General features: G+C 29.2%; 1 protein-coding gene across 3 annotated transcripts in view; it reads left to right on the forward strand.

The window, feature by feature from the left end:
• The window catches only part of LOC136981262 (synaptotagmin-C-like), a 39020-nt gene that overhangs the window by 8299 nt on the left and 10734 nt on the right, over positions 1 to 19987 (forward strand). Inside the window, exons 1-4 of one of the 3 annotated variants that reach the window (XM_067277564.1) lie at positions 6035 to 6190; positions 19219 to 19365; positions 19524 to 19750; positions 19832 to 19957. In XM_067277564.1, coding sequence (XP_067133665.1) covers positions 19224 to 19365; positions 19524 to 19750; positions 19832 to 19957 — 495 coding nt within the window. In that variant the 5' untranslated portion in view covers positions 6035 to 6190; positions 19219 to 19223. Of the gene's footprint in view, positions 1 to 6034; positions 6191 to 7079; positions 7100 to 19218; positions 19366 to 19523; positions 19751 to 19831; positions 19958 to 19987 lie in introns of those variants that run through there. The other 2 variants (XM_067277566.1, XM_067277565.1) reach the window with 2 other exon arrangements.

Consider the following 19987-nt stretch of genomic DNA (forward strand, 5'->3'; position numbering starts at 1 on the left):
TTTAAATTATTAAATTCGATAATATTCCTCCAAAAATTCTTTAATTAAAAACACTGACGTACATTTTAAACAAATATTTTTATGACTAATAACTAAATCACTCATAAAAATATTTGTTTAAACTTGCATCTGTCTTTTAATTACAGAATTTTCCAATATTTCCTGTTGTGTAGAAATTGTTTATTTAAGGATTAAATATTAAAAAAAATTATTTTCTAAATCTGTTTACTTCTAATACTATTGAATAAAATAATATTTACGTAAGTGTATATTTAAGGTTTAAATAAAATTGTTTTCAAATAAATCTATAATTTTTAGTCAGGAACACATTTAATACTGCTTTTTTTTAATATAATCAGTCAGCCATTTTAAAAATTGGAAAGCCAATCAAATTCTTTATTATTATTATTATTATTTAAAGATATTACTTTTTATTATTTTTAGTAAAGATCATTATTTTATTTTAAATCCTTTTCTTGTTTTTATTTCTTGCATTTTCGAACTTACGTTTCTAGGAACGTCTTACGACTTCTAAAAAATCAGTAAACTATAAAAACAAGTTCACATTCACATAAAATAGTCCCTTGATGACGAAGTAACAACACGCAACAGACCTTGCAAGCTATACTAACTTACATCATGGAGTTTTATTCTCTTGTAGTTCAACTTCCGCCGGAACTACCACAGCAATCAATTTACATAAAAATATTTTAAAGTGCAGTATTGTAAAAAAAAAAAAAAAAAAAAAAAAAAAATTATAAAAATGACTTCATTACTTTTAATTCTGAAAAATCAATAAAACATAAAAACAAATTCACATTCATAACGCCATTTTCATAAATTTTTTACATTATTTGTAAAAATTTTATCTTGGGATTTGTTTAAATTCTTTAATTTCATAAATTTATCTTTTAAAAGAATTAGATAAAAGTAAATATTAATAAATATTTAGAATATTATATTATATTAATCTTATTAAAAAAATAGAGTTTTTAATGAAAAAATCGAGTTTGCATATTTATTATTATGTTTACTGTTTTTGACTATTAATTATATGTAAGTAGATTTTTGAGAAGATTGTTATATGATAAATTTGCTTTACAGAAGTTGAAAATATATTTCTGTAGTGTTGATTAAAAAATGTATGCATATTTCCTCAATTCATTCTGAATTGTTCCAGTTGTATTTAAATTTTCCTGTCAAATGCCACTTGATAAGAGGATACTGGATACCTATTGACTTTTTCGCATTTATTAAAAATTTTTCAAATCATTTTTGATTGTCTTTCTGTAGATTTTCAGTTTTTATTTTAAGAAATACAATTTTGTTGGAGTAATGTTCAAAATAACCACTCAGTCGGTATAACCACACAAAGTTTATATTTACAGTAAAAATGCACAAAATAATACAAATTAGAGTCACAATTAAATATGCACAAACACTAATCCAACGACAACCGACTATTCCCGTACAAATTCGTCGAAAGAACTCCTTACGATCAAACAGACTCGTAATTAACAGCACCTCCGAGTCAGGAACAAGTTCGTACTAAACCACTGGAGTTTACTTTCCCCAGATTTCCGTAGCGTCCAACGAGAGAGACAGTTAGAACTTCGGTAACAACGATCCTGATCCGATCCTCCCGATACGAACTCACGATACGAGCTCACGATACGAACTCAATACGAACTCACGATACGAGCTCCCGTTCCCGCCGAAACTACGGCTTAAATAGTCCCAACGTTCGAATCGTCCGCCAATCAAATTTGAATTCTTCCACAACGGCCGCCAACGGTCATTTCCCGCCGGCCAATCGTCCGTCTGTCGTCGATTTGAAACACAACGGATCTTCTAACGGTCGTTTCTAACGGCCGATCCCAACGGCTTTTCCGTTATGAAAGTTCGTTATAATAAACCAGGGCGGAAATCGCTCGCCTAGCGATTCCAAACCCTACAGTTGGTGTCACTACTGTGGAAAGTAGGAATAACAATTAATTTAATGACAAACATCAGAGCATAACAGGATACAAGTAGTTGCCTATTTTAATCAATCCATGCACAAAATTCTCTAAGAATTTTAAAAATTTACTTCCTCTTGTAGGAATTTATTAAGTAGCAACCAAGCTACTTATCGTTAAATCTATAAACTGTTTAACAAATTCTCGAATTTAGCCATTATTTTTTTTCAATAACAGTATTTTCCATGTTAGATCCTATAAAAAAAATAATAGAAAACATTATTATAATTAATATTTCAAAGAGAAAGATGACATTTTTTCTGATGTAAAATATGAATATACCTGTTGTAAATGTTTGACTACATTTGTTCTGTCAATTATATTTTTTAATTTCCGGATACTTTTTAATTTAATTACAAATTTTCAAACAAAAAACTTGAAAATATGATAACTTTTATTAGTTACACAATTACTCTTAAATTTGATAGTCAAAATGAATTTATTAAAATCTTTCTAAATCTTTTTAGAATTTTAATTATATCTCATATATTATTATTTTTGCAAAGACTGTATAAAATTTTGAAAATAAAATATTGGCAAGAGGATTATAAATTTTCCAGTTTGTAATTATCAAAAGGGTGCTCATAAAGTTTATTTATCTTAATAGGAGATTCGGATTCGAATTCGAATTCAGTCTGCAGTGCCGCAATTGGGCAGATCCAATAAGTGCATAGGCACGCAGTAAAATGGGGTATCAAAAGAATGATCAGTATAATATTTACCTTTTTAAATATTTTTTCCGGAAAAGGGGAGGAGACAAAATAAAATCTTTCCCAAGACACACGAAAACCTAAATCACGACACTGTCAATCGTATTTCCTATTTTTCACGTTTGAATTAGAGTTTCATTTTCATCCCTCGTCCATGCTGGTCAGTTCTGTTTGTTCAGGAATCATGATGCGAAAACTGAAACCACTCTACGTACAGAGTCGTTTTGCACGTAGACGAGTAACTAGATTATGAGACTGGGTCTGAAAAAAAAAGAAAACCAAACATGTGAGTGTTGTAATCAACCAGATTTAATTATTTAATGTTCACGATAAAAATAAACATAGGCTTACTTATACAATATAGGCTATTAAAAATCTAAGCTGGGCTCTCTTTTTCAAAATATTTCGCACATAATCAATCCAAAATATGAAATTATTATGTGTAACAATGTACTGTATATCTACGTTAAGCTTAATCTTTTTATTAGGATCAAGTTTCAAATAGAAAAATGACTTTAATAAAGTCATTCAATTTCTCAAGTTTCAATGAATTATCTCGATGTTTTTTTCTCAAATTGTTAATACGTAGTAATTAACACTAATTAAAGTATTAGATATCTTTATAGGCTTTGTAGGACCACGAGATTGTTGTTCTGACTGATGATTGGTTCAAATGATTAATTTTCCTGAGCAGACTTAAATACAAAGAGAAAAATATATTGAAAATATTCATTACGAAGAGGATAAGAAGTGTGGTAACCTCTCTAGCAGTTATTAATAAGGGCTATTAGTAATTACTAAGCATTAATTAATGCTTATTTAATTAGGAGTAGGGATTAAATTAATTCTTGAGAATTTACAAGTAATTTCAGCAAATCTTTATAGAAACCGTAACCTCTCTATTCGCGAAATAATTTGCATCAATAAAAAAATGCTAAATCTCGGATAATTATAGATGCATTCACCTTGTATAAATAAATAACATGTTAAATGATATCTTATTTCTCGCGTGTTGGAAAGATATAAAATATTTTATTCATAGGTTAGAATGCACTCGAAGCATAAAATGGATCATATTAGTGCTCATCAATGAACTCATGCTTCACGAAGCAAATTCATTTTAATATTTTATTCGAATAAACCAATTAATCCATTTGTTAAAGTTACAAGTTAACTATATTAAATGTATTTATAAATCGCAAGTCCCAATCCTAACAAATTCTTGCAGAGGTAGTTGAATCTCTGGCAAATGTTTCATTAAATTCAATATAGATAAGTTATTGCCGTTTAACCTGTGAAAGTAACGTGCGTAATTAAGTTTGCACATATATTGTACCCAATATCATTCTTATATCGCTGAATTATATAATGATTAACACATTTATACGTCTAATTCTGAATAATCACTTTGAAAACACTATTTATAACAACTTATTTCAAATTTAGTTTTAAAATAATTCATAGCGTTTATTTTTTTATATTTGTAAAATAATCGAAGTAATTACAAATTAAATTAAAATCTTATAGGTCTACATGTGAAATATTAGACTTTAAACGTATTTTAGAATTTTATAAACGTATTTGTTCTTTCCGCGGCTGTCTAAATATTATCTTACCATCACTATAAATTTCATGTATAATGTATATGCTACGGCGAAAATTTATTATATAAGAGCGCTTAAAACTTTATTGAAAATGGAATCTTTATTTTTGATGCCATCAACAGGAAAATATTACTCTTTAGTCATATTTTATAGCTGAAATGATTGTTTTTAGTGATAATCAAAGATGACATCTCACATTTTGATTAAAATTGATTACATTTTTTATTATAATTTAAAAGTTGACAAAATACACAAATTTAGATGATGGATTGTATAGCTTTTTGTACTCTAAATGAATAAAACACTCAAAAACACAACGCTAATACATAGAAACAACAAACGCAAAAAAAAAAAAAAAAAAAAAAAAAAAAAAAAATACTTGTTTCAAACACGAGAACGTAGTATATTAATATTTAAGTACATTCTAAAAAATCAAATTTTAATTAGCCTATATCTAAAAGGAAAGCTGCTATTTTTCATAGTTATTAGGATCGTCATTATTAGTCAATGAAATAGATATAATTCTGAATTTTTGTTATAATTATCGTCGTAATCCTGCGGTTGGAATAATGTACATTTTGTGTAATTTTGACAGAATGTCTTCAGTTGTCAGTCTTCAGTGAAAAATTCTAAAGAATGGCATCAAATTTACATGCACTACGCACACTACATAAAAACGTGCGCCATTCCAATCAATAGAACAGACCTATTGTCTGATTGCAAGCTAATTAAAAAAAAAAAACTTTGAAAACAAGATATGAAAACAGTATCTACCTTTATTATTATTTTTACTTGTATTTTTTAAATTAATTTCCGAATTATTTGTTTAGTTAATTAAAATAGAAGTAAGAAAATTTTAATATCTTTACATACAAGCATAATATTAATATTTTAATATTTCGGCTAATATAAATATTTTTAGTTTTAATAAATTATTTACATAAAATTATTAAATTTTAAAATATATAAAAAATTCATTCTAAATTTCAGAGAAATGTATATTTTTGCATTTTAATAGTATTTTTTTATTTATATGTCGATTATATTTTCTTTATTACAATTTCAGCATTAAAATATACAAGTTTTATACTGTTGCACATTTAATAACGAAGCAAATTGACTTAAATAACCATATTCGATTCCATAACTCGCGTTATTCGGATTTCATAAGAAAGGGATATGCAATTAGTTAACATTGCATATAGTCGTTATTTCACGTCCTTCTGATTATTGTTATAAAACAATAATCAAAAGGAATAAATAATTTATATTATTTATTTTAAAAAAAGGCAGAAACCAATTACTATATTTATATAATTAAATTGCTTATTTTTATATTTAATACATAGCAATTGAAGATATTTTTTGCCATTATATCGTTTTTAAACGATAATAGTAAAATTTATAACCTTTTTTTTTTAAAAAAAAGAAAAGCAATCTCGATGAAATAATAATAATTATTATTAACAATTTAATTCATATTAACAAAATATATTTTGTACGGAGGGGAATTCGAACAATTCAAAACGGCGCTAAAATGTAAGACGCCATTTTTAAAAATAAAAAATATAAAGTGTATCGTAATTATTAACACGTTTCTCTTACAAAAAATAAAAAATTATTAATATATTTTATTTAAAAGTAAGCACGGTGTATAAAAAATATATATTATTTACTTAATAAAAGTTTATATTTAAAAACCGTAAATGCGGGACTGACATTCAGCTGATGTATCTGCTGTTAGTCGACCACGACAGTAGGAAGCTTCAGCTACTACAGTAGAAAACAGGATGATATTTTCCCGTTAATTTATCTTAAATGTCAAAGAAAACTGTACAAATTGGATAAATTACCGATGGTAGGTAATTAGTTTTAACCTCATAAACCGTATAATTCGATTATTTGTCATATACGCGAGTTACACTTAGCAGATTATCGTCTGCTCTACCATCATCCACTAACCCTAATTATAAACACAATGGAGACATGATGGAACCGTTTATGCAATGTTTACACGTTTTGTGTTTGTTATAGGCCACGTGTTGTTGATGAATGATCTTTAGAAACTGACTGTAAACTCGTTTTTTTTTTTTCTTTCACTGCTTACATAAATGCCCCACAGAGTGAGAGTAGGTTGAAACTAATCGACCCACATTGCACAGCACGCTAAAATTCAGACCATTTTCTCTACTCCTGTTAAAACACTATTCATAAAAGTCTAAAGAACAGGACAAGTATCTCCTATTTGTCAGCATTTGCTAGAATTTAGTTTATATTTGGCTGGAAGGCAGGAAATTTCTTGATGGTTCAGTTAAAATTAGATTGAAAGCTTTGATTTGATGTGTATTAGTAGCCTGAAGATGTAGGATTATTTTCATAATCGTTTTAAACTTTTATTTAAAATTAATAAGTTGACATTTTAATAAGATTTAAAGAACTGAAATAGAGAATTCTATTAAATACAAAAATCAAAATGCCTGTGTCAAATTGTTGTCGTTGTCATCGTGATTTATAAACATCAAAGGAATTTTAATAGTCTTTTTGATTGTCTTTGTTTAGTAAATTTAAATATATTGTTGTTATGTGTGAGTGGCGTAAGCCGGCAAATTATTAATCCCGGTAAATAAGTTTTTCCAAAATTTCAGAATTCAGAAGATTAGTTAAAAAGGGGATGTTAAAAATATTTCTAAAATTGTGTAGTTTCTTTAATAAATATAATTTTTTTTATATTTTTAGTATTGTTTTTATGATAGTGTGGAGTTTGATTGTAATGATACAATATATAATAGACATTAGTCATACACAGGATAGTATGTAATGTACTATACTGTACTGTATTGTACAGTACATACTCTAATATATATGCATAGTGCTGGATTTAACAATCAGAGGCTTGGGGGCACAAATAAGGTGGGGGCTCCCCTTTAAGAATAGGCAAATAACTAGTACGTAGTAGGTGGCACTAGTACACTCTTGTCTGTGTCAAACTTGAACGAACGTGTATAAATAATTGCACAATATTTCAAGTATTTTAAAGATTTCAACTGTAGGAAGTTGTAAATTTCATTTAAAAATAAGGCTATTATAAACATACACATATTTTATTGTGTAAAACTAATTATTTTAATTTAATTGAAAAATATTTATGTAAAATTTTTTTTCTGCAAGTTAACTTTACACCAGTCAAATTTATATATATATATGCAGTAGTTAATTTTTGTTTCTTACTATATACTTATGTTTAAACATAGTTTTGTGGGGGCCCTGGGCACCGGCCCCAAATTCCCTTATGTAAATCTGGCTTTGTATGCATACATAACTTAAAGAAATGAAAGGAAACATGTTTTTCTTTATTTCTTATAATATAATAGAATATTTTTTCCTTAAAAAAGTTAATTAAAATCGAACAAATAATTTATGAAATTTTTGTTAAGAAAGAGGTTTTCTATGCCTTGAATTATTTATTAGAGATTCTAGAATTTTGAACTGGAGTTTTAGATTATTTTTGTTATTGCTTTCATGAATGATTTATTAAATTGTAGTTTAACAGTAGAATGTTATGATGATGTAAAATAAATTGAAAATGATATATTCAGGAAACCATTCACAAAAATATTAAGTTACTATCTTTTTTTAGTTGATATCTGTTAAATGATTTCTACTGTTTTTGAATATTTGGAATAATTTATTTTTTAATTATATTATATCTCTATACTTATAATCATTAATATTTTAATTATTAGTGATTAATTTTTGCAAATATTGTATATTATTTTATCTGTTTTATTGAAAGTTTTAGCAATGGATGAAATTAGATGATGATAAAATCTTAAATTATGTACAGTACTTGCATTATTAAATATTAAATTTAGTTTATTGTTTGATTTTTAAATATGTAACATAATAAATGCAAAAAAGAACAAAAACTTAAGTTCTAACTTTTTGACAAAAGATTTTGATGAAGTGTTATGTATTTTATAAAAAAAAAAATAGCAGATTTAAATTTAAGATTACTAATTTTTCAAATAAACAGTTTTAGGTCTGTTATTTTGTTAGTGTGCTTAAGTTTCAACAAATTAAGACCTAAAATCTGCATAAAAGTTAAGTTTTATTTGGACAAATATTTTGAATTTAATTTTCTAAACTTGTTTTCTTTTTAAATAAAAAGAAAAATTTAAACTATGTAACAACAGGTGTTTTATGTAGAAAAAAATTTATTACAATAATAAAATAATTTAATTGCTAATTACAGTATAAATAACATAAACAGATCTTAAAATAATTTTTTCAAATAAATTAATTTTTTTAATGTTTTGAAATATTACAAAATAAATAAATGCTAACATCATAGTTAAAGATTCAAATTTTATATACTTTTATTGAAAAATTACCTAAGTGTAATTGGTACATTAGCATTTGAATATGTAAATGATGGAAATGAATGTTGTTATAAGTAAAACAAATGTACAAAGATTAGCATTGGACTTGGAAAAAACAAGTACTTTTTCATTTTTTATTGAAGATGTACTTTCAGGGATATTTTACACTCAGTAATGGCTGCCATCTTTACAAAACTTGTTTATTGATAGTATCAAAATATATTTATTGAAGAAACTGACTAAAATACTGACTTATACGATAACCTTCCCATAAATCAGCAAACCAAACAATACTTTAATTAAACTCCAATTAATGTTTTCAGCCATTTTAAAAGACTATCATCAGGCTGTTACATTTGAAATAATATTTCAAATGTATTGAACATCTGAACATCGAACATAATATGAATCAAATATTTCAAACTTACATTTAATATTATGATTTATTGAAATTAATAACATTAATACAAATAAACAAAACCACTGTGTTAATAAAAACAAAATACAATCATCTTATAAAATTATAGACAACCTAGTTCACCTGTTTAGCTAGACTTGTTTAAGAACCTTATATAGTGACCTCCAGACTTCAGACAAATTGCCCTCATTCTTAAAGTTCACCAATCTTCCTTTCCTTTTTAATTTATATATTTCTAAAAGTTCAAACATTAGCTGGAGTTTAATTAAAGTATTTTTTGGTATTCTGATTTTTGTGAAGGTTATTGTGTAAGTTCAAATTTATCAAAATAAGTTTACTGATCTGATTTATATGTATTTATTTTTTTATCATCATATTCCAATATGCAAACCCCATTAAGTGAAATATAGACTTTACAAATATCCAAAACTTTCTGGTATTTATTCTTCAGAAACACTTCTAAGAAGGAATGTTTAGATTGCAAGATAGGAAATCAATTTATTATGATTAACAGAATATATTCTATGTTATGCTACTTTTAATATATAAAAAACAGGATTTTTTTAAATAAAAATAAGCAATTAGTAATTTTTGGGCAGGTCAGATAGGTGCATTGTAAAAAACAGGAATTGTAAAAATATTTCAACCAGATTCAATGTGATATTACATGGCAATTTTAGCCATACAGTGTTATCAAATAGTTTTTGAACTTGTTAAATACTCATGCAAGTTTGGGTTTCTCTAACAATGTAAAAATAATGATTTAATATTAAACATTTATAACATCAAATTTTTTCTTTGTATCTATTAAGCTTTAGTAATTGTGGTATTTTATGTTCTAAGTCTAGAATATTTTGAATATCTTTGATATTTTATATATTTGGTTGTTAATCTTTTGTTTAGCTTTAAAAGTTATTAGAGGCTGTCCATAAATTATGTCTGCATTTTTCTTGAAATTTTTACTCCCCTTCCCTCATTGTCCTGGTTTTTCCAAGTTTCCATAAGCCCTCCCTCAAAACTCAACCCCCTCAAAACTTTTATCATTATATGAATAGTAAAATCAAATAATGAAATAAACCGACATACATTGAAGTTCAAACCTTCTTGTCTCGCTTATCATAACCCCCTCTCTCTTCCAGTGTGGATGTCATTTATGGATAGCCCCTTATCAGATTAAGCAACTTAATATAATCAAATTAAAAATGTTTCTTATCTAAGATTGCTACTTTTTTAAAACTTGTTTTCTCATTATGTTATAGAAAAATATTTAAAATATTTATTTAATTTTAAGGATGTAAATTATTTCCAATTATAATATTTTAACTATACACAATTTTGTGACTAAAATAAAAATTATTAATAGGTTACATCAATATATAAATACAAATTGAATTTAATTTTGGAGTTAAAGTTCATAAAATATATTTTATTTGACTCATTTAATATTGTTGTTTATATATTTAATTGTTCATTTATATTAGTGTCAAAATTGTTTTTCAATTAGTTAGATATTAAGATGCTAAAATTTAGTACATCTTATCTTTGATGTGAGAATGCCTAGTTCATTAAAACTTTAGACCAGCTTGAGTTTAGGTGTGTATAAATTTATTAACTAGCCCCATAAATGGACCTTTCTGAACTACAATAACATTCTAGAAATGTTTTAATTTTAATATTTATAATAATAGAATAATAAATATTAACTTATATTATTTTAATTTTTAATAATAATTTTAAAAACAAATTAAATTAAGAAGTACTTTTTAAATTTATTTTTATTCTTCATTGCACTAAAAAATAAAGGTTTTTTTATTCTGTTTGAATCATGTTTAGATTAAAGAACAAATGTAAATGGAGTTAAAGTTTACAAAACTTACCAATGAGTCAGGTTTTTTTTGCAATGTTTTTATAAATTTTTTACATTTTATTTAATTTTTTTTTCATACAATTTATTTAAGATTGAATTATGATATAAATAATCATAAATAAATTGAGAACTTTATTTTTAAACATAAATATTTCTTTAAGTAAGTTAAGATGCATTCAAGATTAAGAAAACTCATCAGCTGACATTACCATTTATTTTTATTACATCATTTCTGATTTTCCTATTTTATAACATTAAAATATTTTATACCCTATAGTGACAAAATTATAGATTAATTAATAGTTATGGAGTTAGCACTAAGTAATGTTATAATTTATAAGAGATATAAGAATTAAAACAAAAGTAAAATATATAATTATTAAATAACTGTGTTCATTATTTATATTCTGTTAGATAATTATGTTATTTATTATGAGTAATAAGATAAATTTTGGATAATTTTTTAATTCAAAAATCATTCCTTGTTAAATATTTCATTTAATAAACTTTTTTATTTAATAGAAATATTTATATTGTTAATGTAAATTATATTTAAATAAACTATGATTATAGACATTATGGTTTAACAGTCTAAAATAACTGATTTTAACTGAGAACTTAACTCATTGTGTTGATAATTAATTGTATTGATTGTTATTGAAAACTAAAATACAATGGAAAGTGAAATATTTTGTCATATTAATTTTTATAATTTAAGAAACAAAATTTCTTAAATATAAAAATTTTAAATTCTGCACTAAATTCTTTATACTGTATTTATAACAAAATATATATATTTTATGTATTATAGTTCTTCAGATTTTAGTTTTGCATATTTAAGTTCAAAAGGAAAACTAATTGTTAAACTTTGAAAATAAAATTTTTAATTATAGTAAAAGCTCAATATTATGGATCCTAACAACAGATCTTGTGTATGACTGATGTACTACCAGCCAAAAGTATAGGAAAATTAGAAGAGAACTCATTTGCTGAAACAGACTCCCGCTACTATGGACTATTTTTCAGGTCCTGCAGATCACCATTTTTTCATTAGGGACTTTTTAGTTATCATTTTATTTTATTACAGTCATTTTATTTATTCTATTATAGCCATTGTTATATTTATTTTATTTGAAAATAAATAAAATAAAGTAAATGATATAAAATAATATAAAATTCATTTTTTAATTTTTTGGCATATGTTCCACATTATGTTTAGTTTTTTGTTTCATTTTCTGGTTGAAAACAAACTGAACAAAAGTAGTCATTTTTTTCTATGAGCAATGAGTCTTGGATTTGTTGGGGAAGGCAAAGCTATGAATCATAGAAAATGAAAAGCTTTATATTTAACATAAAAAAATAGACATAATTTATCAGGTTGAAAATGAAAAATCTCAATCTGAGGTTAGTAAAGAAATATGTCTGAGTAAGCAGACAATTTCAGACATTTGGAAAGCAAGAGAAAAACTGTCTTTTCTTAAATACAACAGTTTTAACAAAAAAGTAAAAGGTAAGGTTTTATACTATCCCTGTTATACAATTTAGGCTGCAAAAATTAAAACTTCAAATTAAGAAAAATACAACAGTTTTGTTTCTCATAAACACAATATTGATGCAGGTGGCACTTATCTTGAAGTTAAAAACAGCTTTTGAAATGGATAGTAAAAGCAAATGTTGAAGGATTTTCATGGAATGTATCTTGACATGAAAAAGCTGTGAAAATTGCTGAACTTCGGCTGAATGGTTTTAAAGCAAGTGAAGGATGGTTTTCTAGATTTCAAACACAATTCTATTTATTACCTTTTGTAACTGTATCTGGAGAATCAAATTCAGCAGACAGAAATGCAACAAGAGAATGGATCACAAATAAATGGCTCCCTAATATCACAAAAGTACAAGCTCAATGATATTTTCAATTGTGATGGAACTGGATTATTTTAGTTTTTGCCAACAAAAACCATGTCTCTCGATGGCAATTGATGTAAAGGAAGAAAACAAACAAAAGGAGGAGCTACTGAGCTACTATGACAGGAAGTGAAAAACAAAAATTTCTTGTCATTGGTCAAAGCAAAACCTATGGGTATTTAAAACATTTGAGCTCTTCCTACACTGTACAAGAGCAAGAGAAATGATCGGATGACTAAGAGTTTGTTTTATGAAAGGTTTGGTCTCTAGAAAAAAGAACTAGCATGACAAAACAGAAAAATTCTTCTGATAACGGACAATTGTACTGCGCACTCTTCTCCAATAAGCTTAAAGTGGATTGAATTGTAAACAGCTCCATTGAACATGAAAAACGAGTTATAGCACAGCATATGGGCCATCTCCAGCACTTGTTTGTGCAAAGTGCGGTCTCTAACAATACCGAGGAGGAGGTCCTTGAGAGCGCAAAACACTGGGGGGAGCTCTAGTGATGGGTATAAAGATTTAAAATCCAAAACGGTGATGAATCTTGGGGGAGAGGGAAGATCCTTAAGGATAGAAATGAGGTCCACCGAGTTAGCGATGTTGAACGAGTAGCCCTCCAATAGGGGGGCTATCAATGAGTGTGCGCCCCTTTCGAGTTTACGAGTAGTGGCTCTAGCTTTATCCACCACCGGTCGTAATTGCCGACCTTGTTTATGTGTCTTGGCAAATGCGAAGAGCCTGGGGGTGTTGGGGGAGTCAACAACAATGTTACCCAATTCCAGGCATTTCATTAGCTTCGAACGGGCTAGTCTCTTGACCTTAGATTGTAGTTTGTCTACCATATCATCTCCCACCTTGTTGCACTGCATGAGATTAAGGTATTCGGTTAGATTTCGTTCATAAGTGGAACGCTTCATAAGCACCAATGGCTTAGACTTATCTGCTCTGACCAAAGTTACGTTGTTAATTCGCATCCACCTGGTTGTGCGCCGTAGTTTGTTTCTCGCCACTTCAGAGGGTTCCTTAGCCTCTTCGATTCTGAGCGTTGCCATCCACCTATAATATTCCTTTTGCTAACTGTTCAGGTTCCCGTAGGAACAACAAATCCTCAATCTCCACGAGATGTGTTAATTTAGAAAACACTTGCTTTCTGGTAGATCGAATGGCCCTGTTGAGGCACATTAATTGGACCTTACTGAGAAGAGGCTCGCTACCGGGAGGTAGTCGTATGCGATAAAAGGACATAGGAAGTATTCGATTCTTCTTGCATTCCATCAGAAATTGCAATCGAGCTCTAGCTTTAGTTAGAGCAACGAGCGTTTTACGATAATTACTAGCTGGCATCGCTATAAGGTAAGTATCTACATACCATCAAGGAACACCGGGGATGTAAACAACACTTTCGGGAACCTTTTACCGGTGTTAGACGCAAAACGAAAAATTTCCGTTAACGTTTTCGAACTTGGTAGTTCTTCAGACGGTAAAAAACGAGGAACGCAGATCGAATAATGGAACGAGTTATTTTTAAACCGAAATTGAATGCTTTACGATGCAGCTGGTCAGACATGCGCATATGGTGCGAGTAGATGGCGATTAAAGGTCCGTGTCGATGAGGGTCTGCCAGGCGTTGGACAAATTGAGTTCCTCTTTACAGTTAATGCAGGTGGTGGTGCAGCTGTGTTTGTACATGGAGATAGCTTCCAACCACCTCAGATGTTCAGGGTGAGGCGATGCGATGATAAGCCTGGCTTGGTTGAGGGCTGCTTCGATGTCCGGATCGGTGGCGTAAGTTGAGAGTGCCGTAGAATTTCTCTCATGTAGAATATCCGCATTGTGCTCACGCAATGTGATCCCCAAGGATCTCTTGGTTGAGCTGATGTAAACAAGGTTTCTGTCAAACCTGTGATCCTTAAGAGGAATGGAGTAAACGCCCGGAAGTCTGTTGGGGTCGGGAGGATCCTTCCCGTTACGGAGTATGTCCAAGATGGTGGGATGTCTTCTGTATGCAATCTTAATACGGCGCTTGCAGGTAATCCTCTTATATAATGTTGCCACGTCTGGATTATATGTGACGGGGGATCCGTGTCTCATCCTCAGGTTGATTGGCGAGACGCGATCGGATGTCGGAGATACGTGCTGTGCGACGGTGATGGTTAACTAATCTATTAATAAGCTTGTGGTACCCATGGATGGTCACTACGCATCTGATATGCTCCAATTCGGTGGCCAGTGCTGCTGGAGTGGACGAATGCAAAAATGCCCTCTTAATTAACGTGTTGAAAGCGGCAGACTTGTATTGGAATGGGTCACATGACCCAACAGGGATGTAAAGAGAGGGCGTACCAGGTTTACGGAGACCGAAGTTTGTATATATGGTCCTTCAATGCTGATGTTTAGATCTAAGAAATGGACCCTGGTGCTGTTAGCTTGTTCCAATTCCACGGTCGAGCCATAAGGGTTGTCATTAACTGCTTCCACGAATGCCGACCCATCAGGTACATTTCTCCATAATATGATTATGTCGTCTATATACCTTTTGTATAAGATGATGTCATAAAGATAATGCGACAGGACCTTTTGCTCCAATTGTCTGATGACCATCTCGCACAAGTCTCTTGCTGCTGGGCTCCCCATAGGGACTCCTCTTTTTTGTGTGTAAACAGCTCCATTGAACATGAAAAACGACTCTTTATCGCATACAACTACCTTCCGGTAGCGAGCCTCTTCTCAGTAAGGTCCAATTAATGTGCCTCAACAGGGCCATTCAATCTACCAGAAAGCAAGTGTTTTCTAAATTAACACATCTCGTGGAGATTGAGGATTTGTTGTTCCTACGGGACCCTGAACAGTTAGCACGGGAGAACATAGATCTGGTGTCCATACAAGACCGATTAAATGCCAACCTCAGGAGAAAGTACGCCAAGAAACTACAATGGATATTACGCTTCCAAGTGCCCAGGTATCATGAGCACCCGACATTTCCGTTTATCGTGTGGGACGACCTACATCTTTCCGATTTTGTGGTGGACATTCTGAGGTACAGACCGTCCTTTGCACCTCCACCCCCTAAAACCGGATCATGGAGCCTCATTCCTGATTTAGAAAACCTAATTTAAGGCCTGCCCGACGAGCAAAAGGAATATTATAGGTGGATGGCAACGCTCAGAATCGAAGAGGCTAAGGAACCCTCTGAAGTGGCGAGAAACAAACTACGGCACACAACCAGGTGGATGCGAATTAACAACGTAACTTTGGTCAGAGCAGATAAGTCTAAGTCATTGGTGCTTATGAAGCGTTCCACTTATGAACGAAATCTAACCGAATACCTTAATCTCACGCAGTGCAACAAGGTGGGAGATGATATGGTAGACAAACTACAATCTAAGGTCAAGAGACTAGCCCGTTCGAAGCTAATTAAATGCCTGGAATTGGGTAACGTTGTTGATTCCCCCGACACCCCCAGGCTCTTCGCATTTGCCAAGACACATAAACAAGGTCAGCAATTACGACGGGTGGTGGATAAAGCTAAAGCCACTACTCGTAAACTCGAAAGGGGCGCACACTCATTGATAGCCCCCCTATTGGAGGGCTACTCGTTCAACATCGCTAACTCGGTGGACCTCATTTCTATCCTTAAGGATCTTCCCTCTCCCCCAAGATTCATCACCGTTTTGGATTTTAAATCTTTATACCCATCATGGGGGGAGCTCCATCTGGAGCTCTCCCCAGTGTTTTGCACTCTCAGGGACCTCCTCCTCGGTATTGTTGGAGACTGCACTTTGCACAAAGAAGTGCTGGGGATTGAATTGTGTTACCAGCAAATGTAACATCACTCATTCAGCCAATGGATCAATAAATAATCCAGAATTTCAAAATCTGTTACAGAAGACTAATGTTGACAGAATTTCTATGTCGATTAGAAATGGAAGCCATGTGGAAACCAAATTTATTGTAAGGTTTAAAAATATGTTCTGAAGCTTGATATTTAGAGAAATCTGTTAAAATTGAATATTAGCATAATTTTTAAACAGTTTTTTTGTTGATGAAAGAAACAAAAACATAGCATATGAAGATAATAAGAACAAGGCTATTTTAAAAGAATTTGTAGATGCTGATATTTTACCACCTACAACTAAGTTACAGGTTTGTGAAACAGGATATTGTGTTGGTGATGATGATGATGATGAGAAAAGACAATTGCTTCTTGACTAGTGGGCCAGCTAAGACTGTTGATGCAAATAATGATGGTGCAGATGAAAGTACTGAAATAAACACTGTCCAGGTAGTAATGAGAAGGCTGTAGAGCACAAGTGGAACAATGTCCTGAATGGGTTCTAAAAAATGTAGCATCCCTAGCATATTGGATTAAAACAAAACCAAAGCAAGTCACTCAAAAATTACTGATTTGTTTTTGGATAAAAGTTTACTACGTCTTTGTTTATGTTCACTTGAAATTATATTTACTGGTTTCTTTCAAAAATAAATGCCTTGATTTATGTTTTGTTTCTTTTAAACCAGAAAGTTTTATTTCAGTTATAGCTGCAGATAAACTATTTTCTTAAAACAATTCTTAAAAATATTTTTTTAAATAATGAATAAAAGTATTTCTACAAGTTTAATAAAAATCTAGCTTATATACTTTACAACTAAAATTTATTCACTACATAATTGACTTTTGTTCACACTATCTATATACAGTAATAGATAAGTCAATATTACTATATACCATAGAATTCCCATATATTTGTGTTAACAGATCTGGTGAAACAAGGTAAAAAATACTTTGATTTTGATGTTTTCTTCGGTTCCAAATGCCATGAACTGCAGATATTTTCTCTAGGAGTGTTATCAAGATTCATTATAATGAGAGATTGTACTATATAGTAATGGCTTTTTCTATATACTGGACGTCCGTAATAACGAGTGATCACAATAAAACTTTCATTATAATGGATCAATTTCATCAATCTTGTGGTGGTCCATTATATCAAGCTTTTACTATATTCATTAATAAAATGAATTCTTGAAATATTTCTTACATAAAATGCACATTTGGTTTTAATTATGGTTATGATTTTTAGTACATAAATGTTTTTGACTTATTTAGCCTTCAAATATAACAATTAAGTTTAATTTAGGTAATTAAATGAAATACATTAACAGTTGTTTGGAAAAAGTTTTTAAATATTACATTATTTTTAAAACTTAAAGTTTAAAAACAACATAAATAATAATAAAGAAATTCTTACTGCCTGTCAGTGTTAAATAAGTTTTTTAATATAAAATTATTGATAGTGCTTGTTATTCTTAAATACAAAATTGTCTTCTTCATGCAATGAACAAAGAATTTGAATAAGTAACAACATTCTAATAGAACAATTAAGAGCTATGATGTATTAACTATTTTTTCTAAGATTATAATGCATCAACATTTTTAAATAGGTATAAAATACATTCCAGATACATGTAAATTAAACAATTAAGAAATTGTAAAAAACACAAAGAACATGTCACATAGATTGTCCATACAACGATATAACATTGAATGATAAACAAAAGGCATACACATATCAACATCATCAAGTATAGAAAGAAAGTGAAAATATAAATATATGTAATGTATAAAATTAACATGTTAAAGATTTGTATAGAGTGGTCCAAACTTCAAGGACAATAAATGGTTTTGTTACAAGCTTTGTATGTTATACACAAAGACTCCCATAAGTAAAAAATTCTAGTTAAAATTTTATATGTATAGAACATGAAATTGAAGAAAAATAAGTGTTTGAATAGAAAAAGAAGTTGTCCTTATAATTCAAGAAATTGTCAAATCCAAATATTAATAAATAATTGGCTATTTTATTTTAGTTCAAGAGTTAGCCCAAAAATGTTATTAATTTCCTGAAGAAAGTAACAATATTTTGATTAGTAATCTCATTTAATAATAATATTTAAACAGTCAGCTGTACTGTATAGCCAGAACACTTTTTTTTAAGCAAAGAAATGGTTATCTGACAAACATTTTCAATTCAATTTACAAGTGTGTATTTAAAAATTATTTGTACAAGAAAAACATCCTGTTATTTTATGTATATGAATTTAAAGTGTATTTTCTTTTCATTAGAAGGAGTTTCATTTTTTAAGATATCTTTCTTTATACTAAAAACTAATCATTTATATAATTATATAAATAACACGAGTTCTTTACATATTATTATATCATATTAACAAATTATAATTTTTATATTATATTGATATTATGAAAATTTATTAAATTATAAAATATAATTTAATATATGTGTATTTTTTTTTAGATATAATGTTTCAATTGACAGAAGGTCAAAAATTTCTAATTGTTGCAGTCTGCTTGGCATTATTAGCTGTAACTGTTCTTATAACTGTATGTGTTGTTACTCCAGTCTGCTGGCTCCATTCTTGCTTGGTTCGTATAGGAAAAAAGAGTAAGTTTTTAATTTGAAAGAAAAAGTTTGAGTTTTAGATATTTTTTTTTTTATACTAAAAATTTATTATTTATATAATTATACAAATAACATGTTTAAAAATTAGTACAGTACATTTTTAAAATGGCAGAAATTAAGTAAAAAACAAAAATTTTCAGTGGGAAAAATGAAATTGAATAAAGCAAGTGAATATGATGGTATCGAAGAGACAGCCACATTTAAATTGACAGGAGCACCTCAGTATACAGTGGAGAATGAATCTCCTATTCCACTGGCCAAAATTAATGCTGATGGTCACTTCAAAAATGGTCGTAAGCATCGTGAAGATTCAACTTACAGTAGTATGTCAACAAGTAGTCGTGGTGATGCATCAGTATCTACATATGTATGTCATTAAAACATTTACTTTCAAAGCATATTAAAATAATGAAAAGGTTAATTCAAACATTTTTATAAATTGTTTTAGAGTGAAGCATCAATAGATATGCCTATGGTAGATGGAGAAGAAATAAATTATGGCCAAGTATCATTTAGTCTTCATTATAAAATTGTTGATAAAGAAGGAGTAGGACAGCTAATAATTGTTCTAAAGGTAATTATTTATATTTTTAAAGAAAAAGTT

This window comes from Centruroides vittatus, unplaced genomic scaffold (genome assembly GCF_030686945.1).
Source record: "Centruroides vittatus isolate TY-2023 unplaced genomic scaffold, ASM3068694v2 contig_749, whole genome shotgun sequence".
Lineage (NCBI taxonomy): Eukaryota > Metazoa > Arthropoda > Arachnida > Scorpiones > Buthidae > Centruroides > Centruroides vittatus.